General features: G+C 36.9%; 1 protein-coding gene across 1 annotated transcript; it reads right to left on the reverse strand.

Moving 5' to 3' along the window:
• Window positions 1-894, reverse strand: LOC124228340 (olfactory receptor 140). Its single transcript, XM_046642768.1, has one exon. The coding sequence runs from the start codon at window positions 892-894 to the stop codon at window positions 1-3; it is 894 nt and encodes a 297-aa protein (XP_046498724.1).
• Window positions 895-15,060: the final 14,166 nt, after the last annotated feature.

Here is a 15,060-nt window from a genome sequence, read left to right on the forward strand (position 1 = left end):
TTATTTTTTCCAAAGATTTTTCATGGCATTTTTCACCTCTGCATTTCTCAGTGTATAAATCAAAGGGTTGAACATTGGTGTCAAAATACAATAAAATACAGCCACTATTTTGTCTACGGACAAAGTAGTTGATGGCCGCGTGTAAATAAATATACAAGGCACAAAGAACAAGGCAACAACAGTGAAGTGGGCTCCACAGGTAGAGATGGCTTTGTGTCTCCCCTCTGCATTGTGAGACCTCAAAGAGTGCAGGATGACAATGTAGGACGCAGCCAGCATGAGGAAGTTCAACAAGCAGATCACACCACTGTTGGCGACCACCAGTAGACCAATGACAAATGTGTTGGTACAGGCAAGTTCCAGCAAGGGGTACAAGTCACAAAGTGATTGATTACATTGGGCCCACAGAAGGACCAGGAGGAGCTGAACCACAGAATGCAGGAAGCCCCCCATCCAAGCCACTCCCACCAGCAGGGGACAGAGATGCTTGGTCATGATGGTCATGTAGTGCAGGGGCTTGCAGATCGCCACATAGCGGTCATAGGCCATCACTGTCAGCAGAATGATCTCCGTTCCTCCCAACAAATGTGCAACAAAGAATTGAGCCAGGCAAGCCTCAAAAGATATGGCTCTCCCTTCATACAAGGAGTCAGCAATGAGCTTGGGGGTCATACATGAGGAATAGCAAGTATCAATAAAGGACAAATATGAGAGGAAAAAGTACATAGGGGAGCCCAAGGTGGGGCTGAAGATGATGGTCATAATGATAAGTAGGTTGCCCCCAACAGAGACCAAGTAGACAACCAAAAATAGCACAAATAAAGTTCTCTGCACCTCGGGGTTTTGTGAGAGTCCCAGCATGAAAAATTCCGTGATGTTTCGTGGACCTTCCATGAATCCTGAGCTACAGCAAGGACTTAGATGAAAAGAGAATTTCCAAGAAAAATGTGTTACTACGTCTTTCAAGACATTTCAAGAAATTGGGGGAAATTAGTGTTTCTGGAATATGATTACTCCAAATCCTGAATCCCAGAGCAATGACTTGCTAATAATGAAAATCATTTTCTGTGTTTCTAATTAGCAATTTTGACAAAGTAGAAAGTTAAATAACAGATAAAGTGAACAATTCTCAAAATATTTCATCTCTTGCACTTTCACCAATAAGAATGAATTCTTTTTTCCAGGTTGAAAATATCTTTGTAGAGTTTTTGTAATAAAAATTGTACACACACAGATATATCAACTTTAATTTATTAAAAATAACTAGTTATGGGAAAATAATTTCCATAAGTATTTTTAAAGTCGCATTTTAAGAACCATACTTGCAACCCCAATTGCACTTCTCAGTGCACATGGGCATCTCCTCAAAAACTAAAGTCCTCATCTTACCCCGTCTCACTTGCACCTCCTTCTATATTTTCTATATTCCTTCCACCATTCAGCATATACATGGGAGTTGTCTTTGACTTCTCCCTTTGCTAGTCTATCTTATAATTCCAAAATTACCTACCACATATTATCAAATCTTGTTCCTTAACCTTCATCCATCCATCCATCATTCATTTAGTTACTCCAAAGATATTTTTAAGCACCTACCATGTCCCATCCATAGCTCGAGACCCTAGAATTAGGCTCAGATATCATCTCCACAAGGAAGATGGTCTCTTCCTACATCCTAGGCTAGATTATAAGGATTTCCTGTATTCCTATAGTTCCCAGATTGCAGATCTATCCTAGTTTTTTACACATTATGTTGTATTGGTCTCCCTCCTCTCTCCCATGTTACACTTGGAGTATCTTGAAGGCAAGAATTCTCTATGTTCAATGTCCATATTGCCAGACTAGAGCAGTGCCCAATGAGTATTTGTTGAATGAATAAAAGACTAAAACAAAAAAATATAGGAAACTTACAATACTTAGATCCAAGAAGATTGATAGCTTCTTATCAGAATTTTTATTACATTATAACATGGCAGAGTGATAGAGCCAATAAAATTCTTCATAGGTCATCTAGTCCATCCTTTTGCATCATCTGGTCTTCCTTTCCCTGCTTTGAATGACATGTGTGTTAAATTTCTAGATAAGAATAAAGAAAGTTCCTGCAGGAAGAAAAAAGCGAAGTGAGAATCTGTATGGTTTCATAATTTCTTCTCTCACTTAGAAATCTCCCACAATCCAAAATGACCTAGGTTCAAAAACTTATTAAGGGATCTCATTCATTTATTGGCTCTTGAACATGTTACTTTCCTCTTGAACAGTCACCTTCCATCTTCTTTGCTAAAAAGCAATTAAGAACAGTGATTTTTGTGATAATCTGCTGCAAACATCTTTGATTTAAAAATGCTAACATTTTGACCTAGAAATACTAAGTAGCCAGCCCAAGTCATAGAAACTAAGTTGTGGGAGGTTGAACAAAGACCCCATGCCTTCTGACTCCTCAGCCTCTACCCTACTCCTACACTATAATGCGTCCTCTCAGAACCCAGATTACTCAGCCCATGGAGAGGAAAAAGGGAACAGAAGAAGACAAAATTGCTAGCTCTGGTTTTTGCCAAGGTTGTATATCAGCAGATCCTCCAAGGAAAATGGGGAAAAAGTAACTAGAAAGATAACATGTGATGATTAGACAGAGTTTAGAAAATATTTATAGGAGGAATAGAAAATTACTCTTAGTACCTATACACTAAGAAAAAAACTATCAACTTTCCAATATATTTTTTGTATTCTTTCTTCTATATATAGATTCTTTCATTTATACTTTTGAAATTATAGCATATATTTAAGTTATTATTCTGATTGATATTATAATTTAAACAATTTCCCATATCAATATAAGCTCTTTAAAAGCTTTTAATGATTGCTTATTATCCTGTCAAGTATATATATCTAACAATGAGTCATAGTTTCTCATACCATGAAGAACTTCATCATGCATAAGTTATTTCTGGGTCCATAAGATAATTTCTTAGATGTATATACTGAACAGTGGGGTGTAGATATTATAAAATCTTTTGATATCTCTCATTAAAAGGGCAGTCCAAGTGTACATAGCTATCATCAAAAAGTAGTAAATTATTTATTCCTTTCACCCTAGCCAGTAATGGATATCAGGAAAATTATTTTTGCTAAATTTAGTCTTTCTATTTTTAATTCATATTTGTTTGACCACTGCTTATGTTGAACAACTTCCTACATTTTTCTATCCAATATATTATCTCTTTTGGAAATTGTTAAGCTATAAAGAGTAATTTAGAGTGAACTTAGAAGTAACTTAGAGGAAAATCAATGTTTCCCAATCTCAGCCTTCTAGATGGGCTTCGCAGCCTCAGGAGATTTCTTGCCAAAATGGTTGTTGGAACTGGTAAAGAAAACATTAAGTCTGTCTAATGGGTCTATTCAAACGCATAATTCAGCACTTTATTATGTAACATACTGTTTCATGATTACAGTGAGACTGAAAAGTAGGTTTTATTTTCCCCTTCATAGATTATGAAATTAAATATCAGTAAAATTTCTTCTCATACCTACTAACCCAACGCTAGTAAGTGGTAAAACAGAATTGGACCCAGCTGTATCCAATGTCAAACCCGCAGGCTTTTCATTGTATCACTCTATTAGGTTAGTCAAATTGCCTGAGAGTTTCATAATCCTTTCTTTCCTAGGCAGCACAATTTGGTGGAAATAGTGCCTGACAAGGAGGCAGAAAGTCTGGGTTCTCATCCTGACTCTGCTACAAGGTAACTGTGAAAACTTTGGAAATTCACTTCAACTTCCTGAGGCATAGTGTTCTTACCTGTCATGTGAGGAAACCTGGAGGTTTAGTACTTCAGGATCATTTAGTACTTAGAAAGTGTTATCAGCTATCTCCAATGGGTATCAGTGAACTGAACTTTGTCCTTGTGTTTGTGAACCACTGCTCTCATGATACAACCTCACCATCATCTGAGACCTGAGTTTAAATCTCAGCCTTGGCACTTACTAACGGTGTGAACTTCAGCAGTTTTTAATCTCTTCATTCCTCAGGTTCCTCTTCTGTGTGTTATCTAAAGGAATAAAATCTATTTTCAATTTTTCCCCAGTTATCCCCCTAGGAAATTTTAGCGAGTTCTCTGGTCCAGATCACTCTTTTAAGACCTGGACACCAAACCACTAGTTTTGGCCTGTAGGTCTCCAAAGTTAGTTATCTCAGCAGTTGCAAGTCTGAAGGAAGAATTCTAAACATTCTGCATGCACCTTGGAAGATGAGCTACAGAAAACCATGAAGGGAATATAACATTCAAATTATTCATGAGCCAAATAAAGCTGGAGTTCATCCACCACTCCCTGGATTCACTGCAGGTTTGAAAGGTCCACCCACAAATAATCTGCCCAAAAATACCTTACTGTGGTAGCTGGAAGGAAAACACACCTAGCTACAACCTTAGCAATGAGATAATTCATCTTCCAAGTACCATATTCTTTGTAGACATATCAACCTATAGTACTGATAAAAGGTAATGGATTGGGACACTTTGTTCTAGAGCTCCAAACATGTATTTCAGTCTTCTGTTTCTACAGTAGTGTCTTGGTCATGAGGAGACACATTTTCAGGAATGCATCAACTGAGAAAAGCTATAACCTCTGGCTAGAGTTTCAAGAGAATTTCTCCTAAATCAAGACAGCCTCATTCATTCAGCCAAGGTTTAGTATCAAAGATTACCCAGGGGTTGTTTATAGAAAAATGTTCTGCTTTACAGACAAGAGTGGAAAGTCTCACTAAAAGGATAGTGGGAAGAGAAGTGTTACCTGCAAATAAGAGCTTCTGGAGAGCAGGAGTCAGAAAGAGAACAACCAAGGAAAAGAGATTTTTTTAGAGAGAGAGAGAGTGAAAACAAACATGTATTGAGGTTTAATCCATTTCAGGCTCTGCACTAAACTCACCACATGCATTATCTGATTCAGTCTCTACAGTATCCTAAGAATAGGGGTGCTATCTTTACAACAAAGAAGTTGTATCAAAGAGAAGATAAACAGCATGCTCAAGCTTACTTCCCACCACCAGGAAGTGGCCCAGCCTGGATTTTAATTGAAGCCATTTAAATATACATCAGAGGTTAGAAAGAAATGATCCTGAAGTACTAAATGGTCATTTGTGGTCGGTTAGGAAAAACAATTAAAAAAAAAAACCTCTCGTATTCTAACAGATATGAGTGACTCTTTGAATATTTTTATTTCAAAAAGAAAGAAAATATGACACTGGTAACCTAGGAAAGGAGCAGTTTAGTGTATTCCAAAATCGCTGACTGTGGTCTTTACAACCCTGGTCCCTTTCTGATCAGTTTTCATACTGATGGAGTCCCACACCCTCAGTGGATCAGTAAATCCTTCCAAGAATTACTTGAATACTTCCTAGAACAAAATAAAGTCAAATTAAATCAGAGTTGAGGTGTAGGAAAGAGTCTTAGATCTTCTTTTCATTCACTAATTTATTCAGTAAACAGGTATTATGTCAAGCATTGAGTTACTTGCTGGGGAAACAGCAGATGAAATGAGCTTGGTCCTTATTCTCAGAGTGCATGGTATTTAAGCTGTGGTAGAAAGTGGCCCAAGGAATTGTTTGAGCATGAGGAGGAGTCCCACCCTAACTTGAATTCAAAAAGTGGGAAATCATCCAAAATCTACTCACAAATGCTAAACTCAGTTCCCTCACCACCATGCTCTCAGTCTCACACTGCACAGACATACTCAACTCTCACCTGGGTCCCTTCCCACTGCCCTAGCTGGTAGCCTCTTAGGCTACCCCATCCATCTCTCTGTGCTCCACCACTTTCTCCCCCGCATCCCAGCCCTCCTAACCTTAGTTCTCCTTTATTTCAAGTTCTGCGATGTTCTTCTCTAAGTCTAAGCTCCAACCCCAACCTCCAAATTGTTGATTAGGACTCATAAATTTCAACACAGTGACCATTGCTGATGCCTCCAGCCTCCATGTGTAATGATGAGAGTTTCAAACAAAGAAAGGAAAAGAATTTAAAAAGTTTCTTTTACAGAATGCTGCAGAATCTCAGAAGAAAGTGATATGGAATTGCCAAGCAAATCTATTGATCTTCACAAATAAAGGTGGCTGAAAATATATTTTAGATTAAAGAAAAGATGGGTCTTCTTAGGAGAAAGTTTGAGAAAATTCTGTATTATCTGTATTATTGTATTGTTATGAAACAACAGGAGCTGGTAGAGGACAGATAAGGAAATCATGCAAAAAAAGTTTATCACAATTCCAAATGGGTGGGGGACTCACTATGATGGATTGGGATGTTCTGTGTCTGGCTCTGATGGTATGTTCTTAATGCTGTTGGATCCTGAGACTCTGAAATAGCCATCAAACCATAGAGGTCCCAGCTCCTCCATTCAGCCAGTTTGAGCCCCAGCTTCCTCATTTGTAAAATAGGGATACCAATACATATTCCACCTGCCTCGAAGGGTGTTGAGAAGATTAGATAAGAAAATAAATGACCAGATTGTAGACACTACAAAGTTCTAGGGAAAAATTGTAGGGTATTAATTAATATTAATTGTATGTCCTTTTTTTCCTCAATTCAAATCCTAATACCAGGTGTAAGACAGGATTTTGGAAACATCAAAATTCAGAAAAGACAACAATGGATTTAGAATCATTACAAAGAATGAAACAGATTATTTCATAGTCTTTTTACATAGGAAAACATAGAAAATTTGAATTTAGTAGAAAATATATCAAAAATGAAGAAAAACTTACTTGTACAGTCAAGTTGATATACTTGAATAATATATAATTTGTTCTCTTGCTTGGATATTTTGTCTATAAAAAGTCTGCAGCATAGAAAATTTCTGAAGTACCAGTTGAAATTTTGGATTCTGCCTACAAAAGTGCTTCTCAGCATGCCACATGTTGCAACCACCACAGCACTGAAATCAAAAAAAGCTACTTCTGAGTCTCTGCTGGCTTTCTGAAGTCAGAGTGGGAACAGGATGACAGGGAGAGACAGCTGCTCCATCCCCTAAATGGTCCCAGCTCTAAAGCCCTGATGTCAGACCTCTTGGACCAAATCACTAAATATATGACCCAATCAGATTGGGGAAACCTTATTCCCAGTGTCCATCTTGCCCTGAAGACTGGAACAAGTTGAAGATGACTTCCCTGAGTGTCTGAGCTGGAGAGTCAGCTCCCAAAGGGACCAACTAATTCCTTCCTCCCAGCCAGCTGAAAGAAGTTGGCACTGACCTAGGAATTTAAGTGTCATACTCCTGTGAGACCCTGTCTCAAAGGCAACCAAGTCTACGGAGTGTGGCCCAGAGCTAGAGTGTGGAAATATAGAGAAATGAACAAAGTTTGTCACAAGTGCCCAACCTGTGGTCCCAGGTTTTCCAGCCTTACAAGGTCCTCTTCATGTTACCCTCCCAATAAAACAGCTTGACACGCTATGTTGGGTGCCTGGAGGAATTAACTCACCTCCAGGTTTCTGCTTCAAGTTTTTCTCTTTTGGAAAATTATTTAACCTTTAACTTTGTGTGTCTCAGATTCCTCATCTCTAAAATGGGTTTAAAATGGTGGCTATCTGAGGATCTCTTGCACAAAATGTGACTATATTTGGCAATACTGTATTATACACTTGAACGTTAAGTAGATCTTAAATGCTATCACCACACACACATGCACACACACACACAAATGATAATTATGTGAGAGGATACAGGAGTTAACTAACCTTATTGTAGTAATCATTTCACAATATATATTTATATCAAATAATCAAGTTGTACACCTTAAACTTACATATGTTATATGTCAATAATATCTCAATGAAGCTGAAAAAATAGTGCCTACTTCATAAGGGCATTATCAGGATAAAAAAGATAATTTATATAAAGTACTTAGAAGAATGCCTGGCAGATAGTGATTGCTATGTAAGTATTTTCTATCACTATTACTATTATTAACATGACTGTCATGGTTATCATCAGTGTCACTCTTCCCTAACCATGTGCATCTAGCCACCTCATCACTACATCTGTGCCACTCCATGTCTCCCTTCCTTCCTTTCAGCATATGGATGCTTGGTGGAATTATATGATCTGAGGATACAATAAAGGAAGTAAAGTAATAAAAAGGAAATCCTAAATTTTAACACCAGGCACAAATGCTCCCAGTGCCCACCAACCAGAACACATGTCAAGGAGTCTGCAGACCAGCTTCCCTCCAGCTTTTGGACTCATGCTTCCACTCAGGTCTCATCCCACTTGCCAGATATACTCTTTCCCCATCCAGAGCCCCAAATGTCTTCCCCCAACCCCTTGGAGAAAGTAAAAATCAGTTCACATCATTACAGCTTCTTCAACCATGAGAGCCACCTTTTAACTTTTATTATTTTATATTTTATTACATATTACTAAGCAGAGCATCTTAGTTCTTCTTTACCTCAATGTCTCCTCACCAGAGACTCAGGATCTTGCCTCCATAAAAATCAAATAGTTAGGAAAATGTTTACCTGAAAAAGCAGTAGTACTCACTGTGATGAATTCTACTATCATATTTAGTATCTGGACAGACTCATTTTTTAAAATGCCAATAAATAAAACCTTCTAAAACTTTCCCTTCATCTACTTTAACTTTCTTCTCCAGAGCACCCAGTGGCTCTCCTCCCTCTGTGACTTTTTCAGCATCCCTACTCTCAAAGGCTCCTCTATAAGTCTTGGCTGTAAGTCTTGGCGTGCTATCCCATGGTGTCATCTACTTCATGCATTTACCTATTTCCTCTTCTCACTGGTCATTTATTACCCAGAGTGTACATAATGGAACTGTGCAAATGAAATTCTAGACAACATATTAAATTTTTCTTGAAATTGTGCAATACAAAATATTGTAGGGACACCACATTTATAAAGATCTAACCTTTCATTTTAATGAAAAGAAAATAGCACCTCAGAAATGTTAATGGAAGGGTGGGGAAAATGGTGGAAATCAAGAGCAATAATTCATCTCAGAAAATCTACAATCTTGTCAAATTTACTTCACCTCTCTGGCCCTCAGTTCATGTGTTCATCCTTCCATCCAAGAGGAACTGACATCTTTGAGCTGGACATTTTGCACAGTGGGATTTAGGCTTAAGGAGGGAAAAATAAAAAAAAAAAAAACACATATAACGTAGCTCCTTATCTCATCGCATGGCCAATCTAGTAGATATGATTCATTGTGAGGATGTAATTTGGTATCAGGAAGCTTTCTCAGTACTTCTAACAACAGAACACAGAAGCAGCTTAGAGTTGAAGACTGTAATAGCAAGAATTGTGCTTTCTCTTATTTTTGCATTAAATTTTGCGAAGGATTTTCTCATCAAATAACACCTTCATTCATCAGAATGTTGCATACAAGGCAGAGAAGATGTGATTGTGCGCATTTTACGTTCATTTATTCTGTAATTCAGTTCTGCTTCACTAACCACTCATCTAGCTTAGGGGACTCACGTTTGCTCAGTTCAGAAACATCCCCAAGTAGAGCTGTGAGGTTCTCTACCACTAACCCAGTAGTTGTGCAGAATTCATCCTCTGGGCTCCAGGTGGCTGGGCTATAGTGGATAGTTGTCCATACGGTTAGAAGGATGGTGATCAGTGGAGTACTGAGGTACAACATGGCAAGTGCTCTACGTACGAAAGCTCCTGGTCCCATGAATAGTGCTCCACGAAATGGTCCATTTATCCAGTCCTTCCTAAATTCCCCTATCCCTACTTCTTCAATTTCTCATTTTCTTGGATAAATTCAATAGCAACCCTATTATTCCCCTGCATTAATTGGCATGGATTACAAATGCTGCTATAATACAAAACAGGACCAAATCTCAGTGCCTTAATCTCAATAAAAGTATATTTTTCATTCACACTAAGGCCAATGCAAATTTGCCTAATCACGCAGGTCTTGTGGGTAGCTCTCCACCAAGCTGTGACTCCTGGATACAGGCCTATTCCATCTTGTGATGCCTCCGGTTTCCCAGGACTTCAGGACCATCTACTGGGTAATCGGCACCCAGCTAGCCAATGACCAAAGAGGGATTAACAATCATGGGGACATTTTATGGGCCAAGCCTAAATGGGTACCTCATTCCTACCCACTATTGACATATACTCACATGTATATAAGGAGACCAGGAAATGCACTCTGTGCCCAGAAAAAAAGGATAAAATGATTTGGTAAACCCATTGCATTTTATGAACCATACTTCCTCATTTACTGACATCTCTCCCCCGACTTTTCCCTTCACAGGTTGTTTATTAGTCTACTCAAGAAGCTTCTGACTCTCAATAGACCTTCATTATTTAATTAAAACAAGAGTCTAAATTGTTATCACGCAGAAAGAAAGGTTAACTTCTATATTCTGCTGTATTCTAGCCATAAATATTTATCAAGCACCTACTAACATCAGTACAGTAAAGATTCCATGCTCTAGATCCTGGCGCCACTATTTATGGTTCTATGACTTTGGGCCACTTAGTTAACCTCTCTGTGCCAAGTTTACCCATCTATAAAATGGAGATAATATTGCTATCTACCTCAGAGAATTGTGATGATTTTACTTATATATATACTTTTTCTTTTCACCATTAAGTATGATGTTGGCTGTGGATTTGTGATATACAGCATTTATTATTTCTAGGTACTTTCCTTCTATAACCACTTTGCTGAGAGTTTTTATCATAAATGGATGTTGGCTCTTGACATGCTTTCTCTGCATCTAGTGAGATTATCATGTGATTTTTATTCTTCATTTTGTTACTGCGGAGTATCACATTGATTTGTGGGTGTTGAACATCGTTATGTCTCTGGTATAAATCCCACTTGATTATGGTGTATGATCCTTTTAATGTATTGTTATATTCAATTAACAAAAATGTTGTTGATTTTTGCATCTATGTTCATTAGTGATGTTAGCCAGTAATTTTCCTTCTTTGCGTTGTCCTTGTCTGGCTTTGGGATCAGGGTGATGATGACCTCATAGTATGAGCTAGGAAGTGTTTCATTTTCTTCAATTTTTCTGGAATAGTTTGAGAAGGATAGGTTTTAAATCTTCTTTGAATGTTTGCTAGAATTCTCCAAAGAAGCCCTCTGGTCCTGGACTTTTATTTTTTGGGAGGTTTTTGATTACTCTTTCAATATCCTTACTTGTGATTTGTCTATTCAGATTCTCTATTTATTCTTGATTCAGTTTTGGGAGGTTGTTTGAGTCTAAGAATTTATCCATTTCTTCTAGATTGTCCAATTTTGGTATATAGATTTTCATAGTATTCTCTTATAATTTTTTGTATTTCTGTGGTATTCATTGTAATTTTTCCTTTCATTTCTAATTTTACTTATGTGATACTTCTCCTTTTTTCATAGTGAGTATGGCTAAAGATTTGCCAATTTTGTTTATCTTCTCAAAGAACCAAGCTTACTTTCATTGATCTTGTCTACTGGTTTTTGTTGTTCTTTCTGTTTCACTAATTTCTGCTCTAATTTTTATTATTTCCATCCTTATACTGACTTTGGGTTTGACTTCTTCTTCTTTTTCTATATCTAGATTGGAAATAGGAAAGTCTCTTCGATTAATGGTGTTTGGAAAACGGGACAGCCACAACCAAAAGAATGAAAGTAGACCATTATCTTGCCCCATACACAAAAACTAACTTAAAATAGATTAAAGATTTGAAGGTAAGACGTGAAAACATAAAACTCCTAGAAGAAAATTTAGGCAGTACACTCTTTGACATTGGTCTTAGCACCACTCAGTCAAGGAAAATAAAAGAAAAAATAAACGAATGAGACAACAGCAGACAAATGAGCTTCTGCAAGGCAAAGTAAACCATGAATAAAATGAAAAGACAACCCATCAACTGGACGAAACATTTGCAAATCATATATCTGACAAGGGGTTAATCTCAAAAATATATAAAGAACACATACAACTCAACAACACAAAATCAAACAACCTGATAAAAAAATGGGCAGAGGATCTGAACAGACATTTTTCCAAAAATGATATACAAATGGCCAACAGGCACCAAAAAAAGATGTTCAACATCAGTAATCATCAGGGAAATGCAAATCAAAACTGCAATGAGATATCACCTTATACTTGTTAGAATGGCTATAATAAGCAAGACAAACAACAAATGTTGGAGAGGCTGTGGATAAAAGGGAACCCTCACACATTGATGGTGTGAATGCAAACTGACGCAACTACTATGGGAAACAATATGGAGATTTCTCAAAAAGTTAAAAATTGAAATACCATATGACCTAGCTATTCCGTGACTGTGTATCTATCCAAATAACTTGAAATCAACAATTCCAAGATACTTATGAACCAATATGTTCCTTGCAGTATTATTCAAAATAGCCAAGATGTGGAAGCAACCCCAGTGACCATCAACTGATGAATGGATAAAAAAGATATGGTAAATGTACACAACAGAATACTAATCAGCCATAAAAACATAAAATCATCCCATTTTAAAAACATGGATGGACTTTGAGGGTATTATGTTAAGCAAAACAAGCCAAAGAATAATAAACAGTGCATGATTTCACACGTATGTGGAAGATAAACACATGGGCAAAGAGAACAGATTAGTGGTTACCATAGGTGATGGGGATTGGAGGTGGCATAAGTGGTAAAGGGGCACATATGTATGGTGACTGACAAATAAAAATGTTCACCTGAAATTTCACAATGTTACATACTACTATGACCCAATAAAATAATTTAAAATGTCAACAATTCAGCCTTGATTAAAAATAGAGTTGAAATCAGATTCCAGGTTTCAACTAATAATTAAAAAGAAAATTATGATGAGTCATTTTAAGATTTAAAAAGGATTTAATAATAATATTAAAAACAACGTTTCTCAGAATACAAACTGTGAATTGAGCATTAATATTCATGTAGGAAGAAACACAAGGAAGAAAATTAGCAAATATTTACTTAAAAGTTCCAAATATTTTAGTAAAACCTGTATTTATTCTGTAACTTGTCATCCTGAAGCAGAGTTTCTGTGAATGTATTTCAGTCAAAATCTTTCCCACATTGAAAGATTTGGTTTAACAAATCTAAGGAAGACATATTTTTAAATGTGATTCTATGAATGTTTGTTATAGGAAACTACGTTTGTTAAAATATCTGTCGTATAACACTGTTTGCTTGCTTATAGTTATAAATTGTGTTTGCCATAAGAGGTCCATTTTATTTCCTAACCTGTTAAAGATTAGCCCATGACTATGGCCTCAATTCTCTAGTTCCAGTTAAACCCCACCATTACAAAAGATGTACAGAATATTGTAGAATTAGAAATATATCCATACACAGTCCTCCTTGCAAAACGTTATTCTGGACATAAAATTAATAAATGACTCTGCTAGTTTATGCTTTTTTAAAAAATGAGAATGTCAGAGAATGTTTATAGCATGTTATTTATAACAGTGGAAAACTGAAATCAATCAAAATGCCTATCAATAAGAGATTAGATTTTGTTTTAGTTGTGGTATATTTATGAAATGGAATTCTACTCATAAAGTGAAAGAGCAAACTATTATAACCCACACCATGATGGGTCTCAAAATCAGTACGTAGTGTGAAAGAAACCAGACACAAGAGTACATGCTTTATGATTCCATCTATACAAGCTTAATAACAGGCTAAACTAATCCATGATGATAGAAATTAGGACAGTGTTTGCCTGTGGGAAGTGGGGATTGCCTGAAGGGAGTGATGAGAGAAAATTCTGAGGTGATAGAAATAGTGTACATCTTGGTTGGGATGTTGGTTACACACATTTATAAACTTATTGAAACTCATTGGATCATTCACTTCACGTCTGCACATTTCACTGATTATAAGTTTTACCTCAGTTTAAAAAATAAAACCTGAGGGCTAGCCTGTTGCATAGTGGTTAAGATCAAACACTCTGTTTCTGCATCCCAGGGTTTGAGGGGTCACATCCTGGGCATAGATTTACACACCGCTCATCAAGCCATGCTGTGGTGGCATCCCACGTACAAAAATGGAGGAAAGTTGGCAACGGATGTTAGCTCAGGGCCAATCTTCCTCACCAAAATATAAAAAAAGTAAAAAATAAATGCTGGCTGGGACAGGGACCCACCATGGAGGTAATATCTGGTCTGGGAGTCAGAATACCTGAATTTTTGCCCAGGCTTTGTGCTTCCTTTATTCCAGAGCAAAGACTGCTGATTTTCCCCAAGACCTGTTTTCTCCTTCATCTTTCTATAGTGTTAGGACCTCTGAATTTTTATCTGGGCACTACACACCTGGAATAAAAGTTGTATTCTCCAGCCTTCTTTGATATACATCCATTTCATCCCTTCCTCTTTCCTAATTGCAGGGATGCAACCATTATTACTGGAGCTCCAGCAGCCTTCTTGGGGCATGAGGTAAACTTGAGAATGGAAGCTACAAGAGATGGATAAACAATGTACAGAGAGACCTTTTCTATACCCAACTGTCTAATTCTTGATTTCTATCTTGTTTTACATTATCTTTCTTGCAGCTAAAACCTAATCTAAATGACATTTCAAGCTCCAAAAATGTGCATTGCAAATTGTTAATTCATTTTTTATTGACATCACAGGATTTTTATGAGACTTCAGTGAAATAATGGATGTATCAGGCTTTGAAACATACACAAGACATAATACAAACATAAGGTATATAAATCTCTGTACTAACAAATCAAAATATTGTTTGGGGGCATTTCAATGCAGTTTGGAAATTTTTAATTGCAAGATAATATATTAACATCACTTCTGTACTTAAACTAAAAGTAATTTACAAGAAAGTTATTCTCTGAGTATAAATTATCTCACATCTAGCTCAAGCCTTTCCCAAATGATAAAAGTGAATAATGTTAACACCAGCTTGCATCATTTATTGATTATTGGTTATTGAGTGCTATCATCTGTCACTCCATCTGCTGTGTAGTAAAGCAGAGCAATTCACCTACAATCAATTCACCAACCACAAGTATACCAGAAAACTGAACTGCCAACAGTTATTTCACAGA

Source organism: Equus quagga, chromosome 17 (assembly GCF_021613505.1).
Source record: "Equus quagga isolate Etosha38 chromosome 17, UCLA_HA_Equagga_1.0, whole genome shotgun sequence".
In the NCBI taxonomy this organism is placed as follows: domain Eukaryota; kingdom Metazoa; phylum Chordata; class Mammalia; order Perissodactyla; family Equidae; genus Equus; species Equus quagga.

Bases quoted from the DNA above. Each gene is read 5' to 3' on its own strand.
- LOC124228340 (XM_046642768.1), bottom strand. From the start codon at position 894: ATGGAAGGTCCACGAAACATCACGGAATTTTTCATGCTGGGACTCTCA.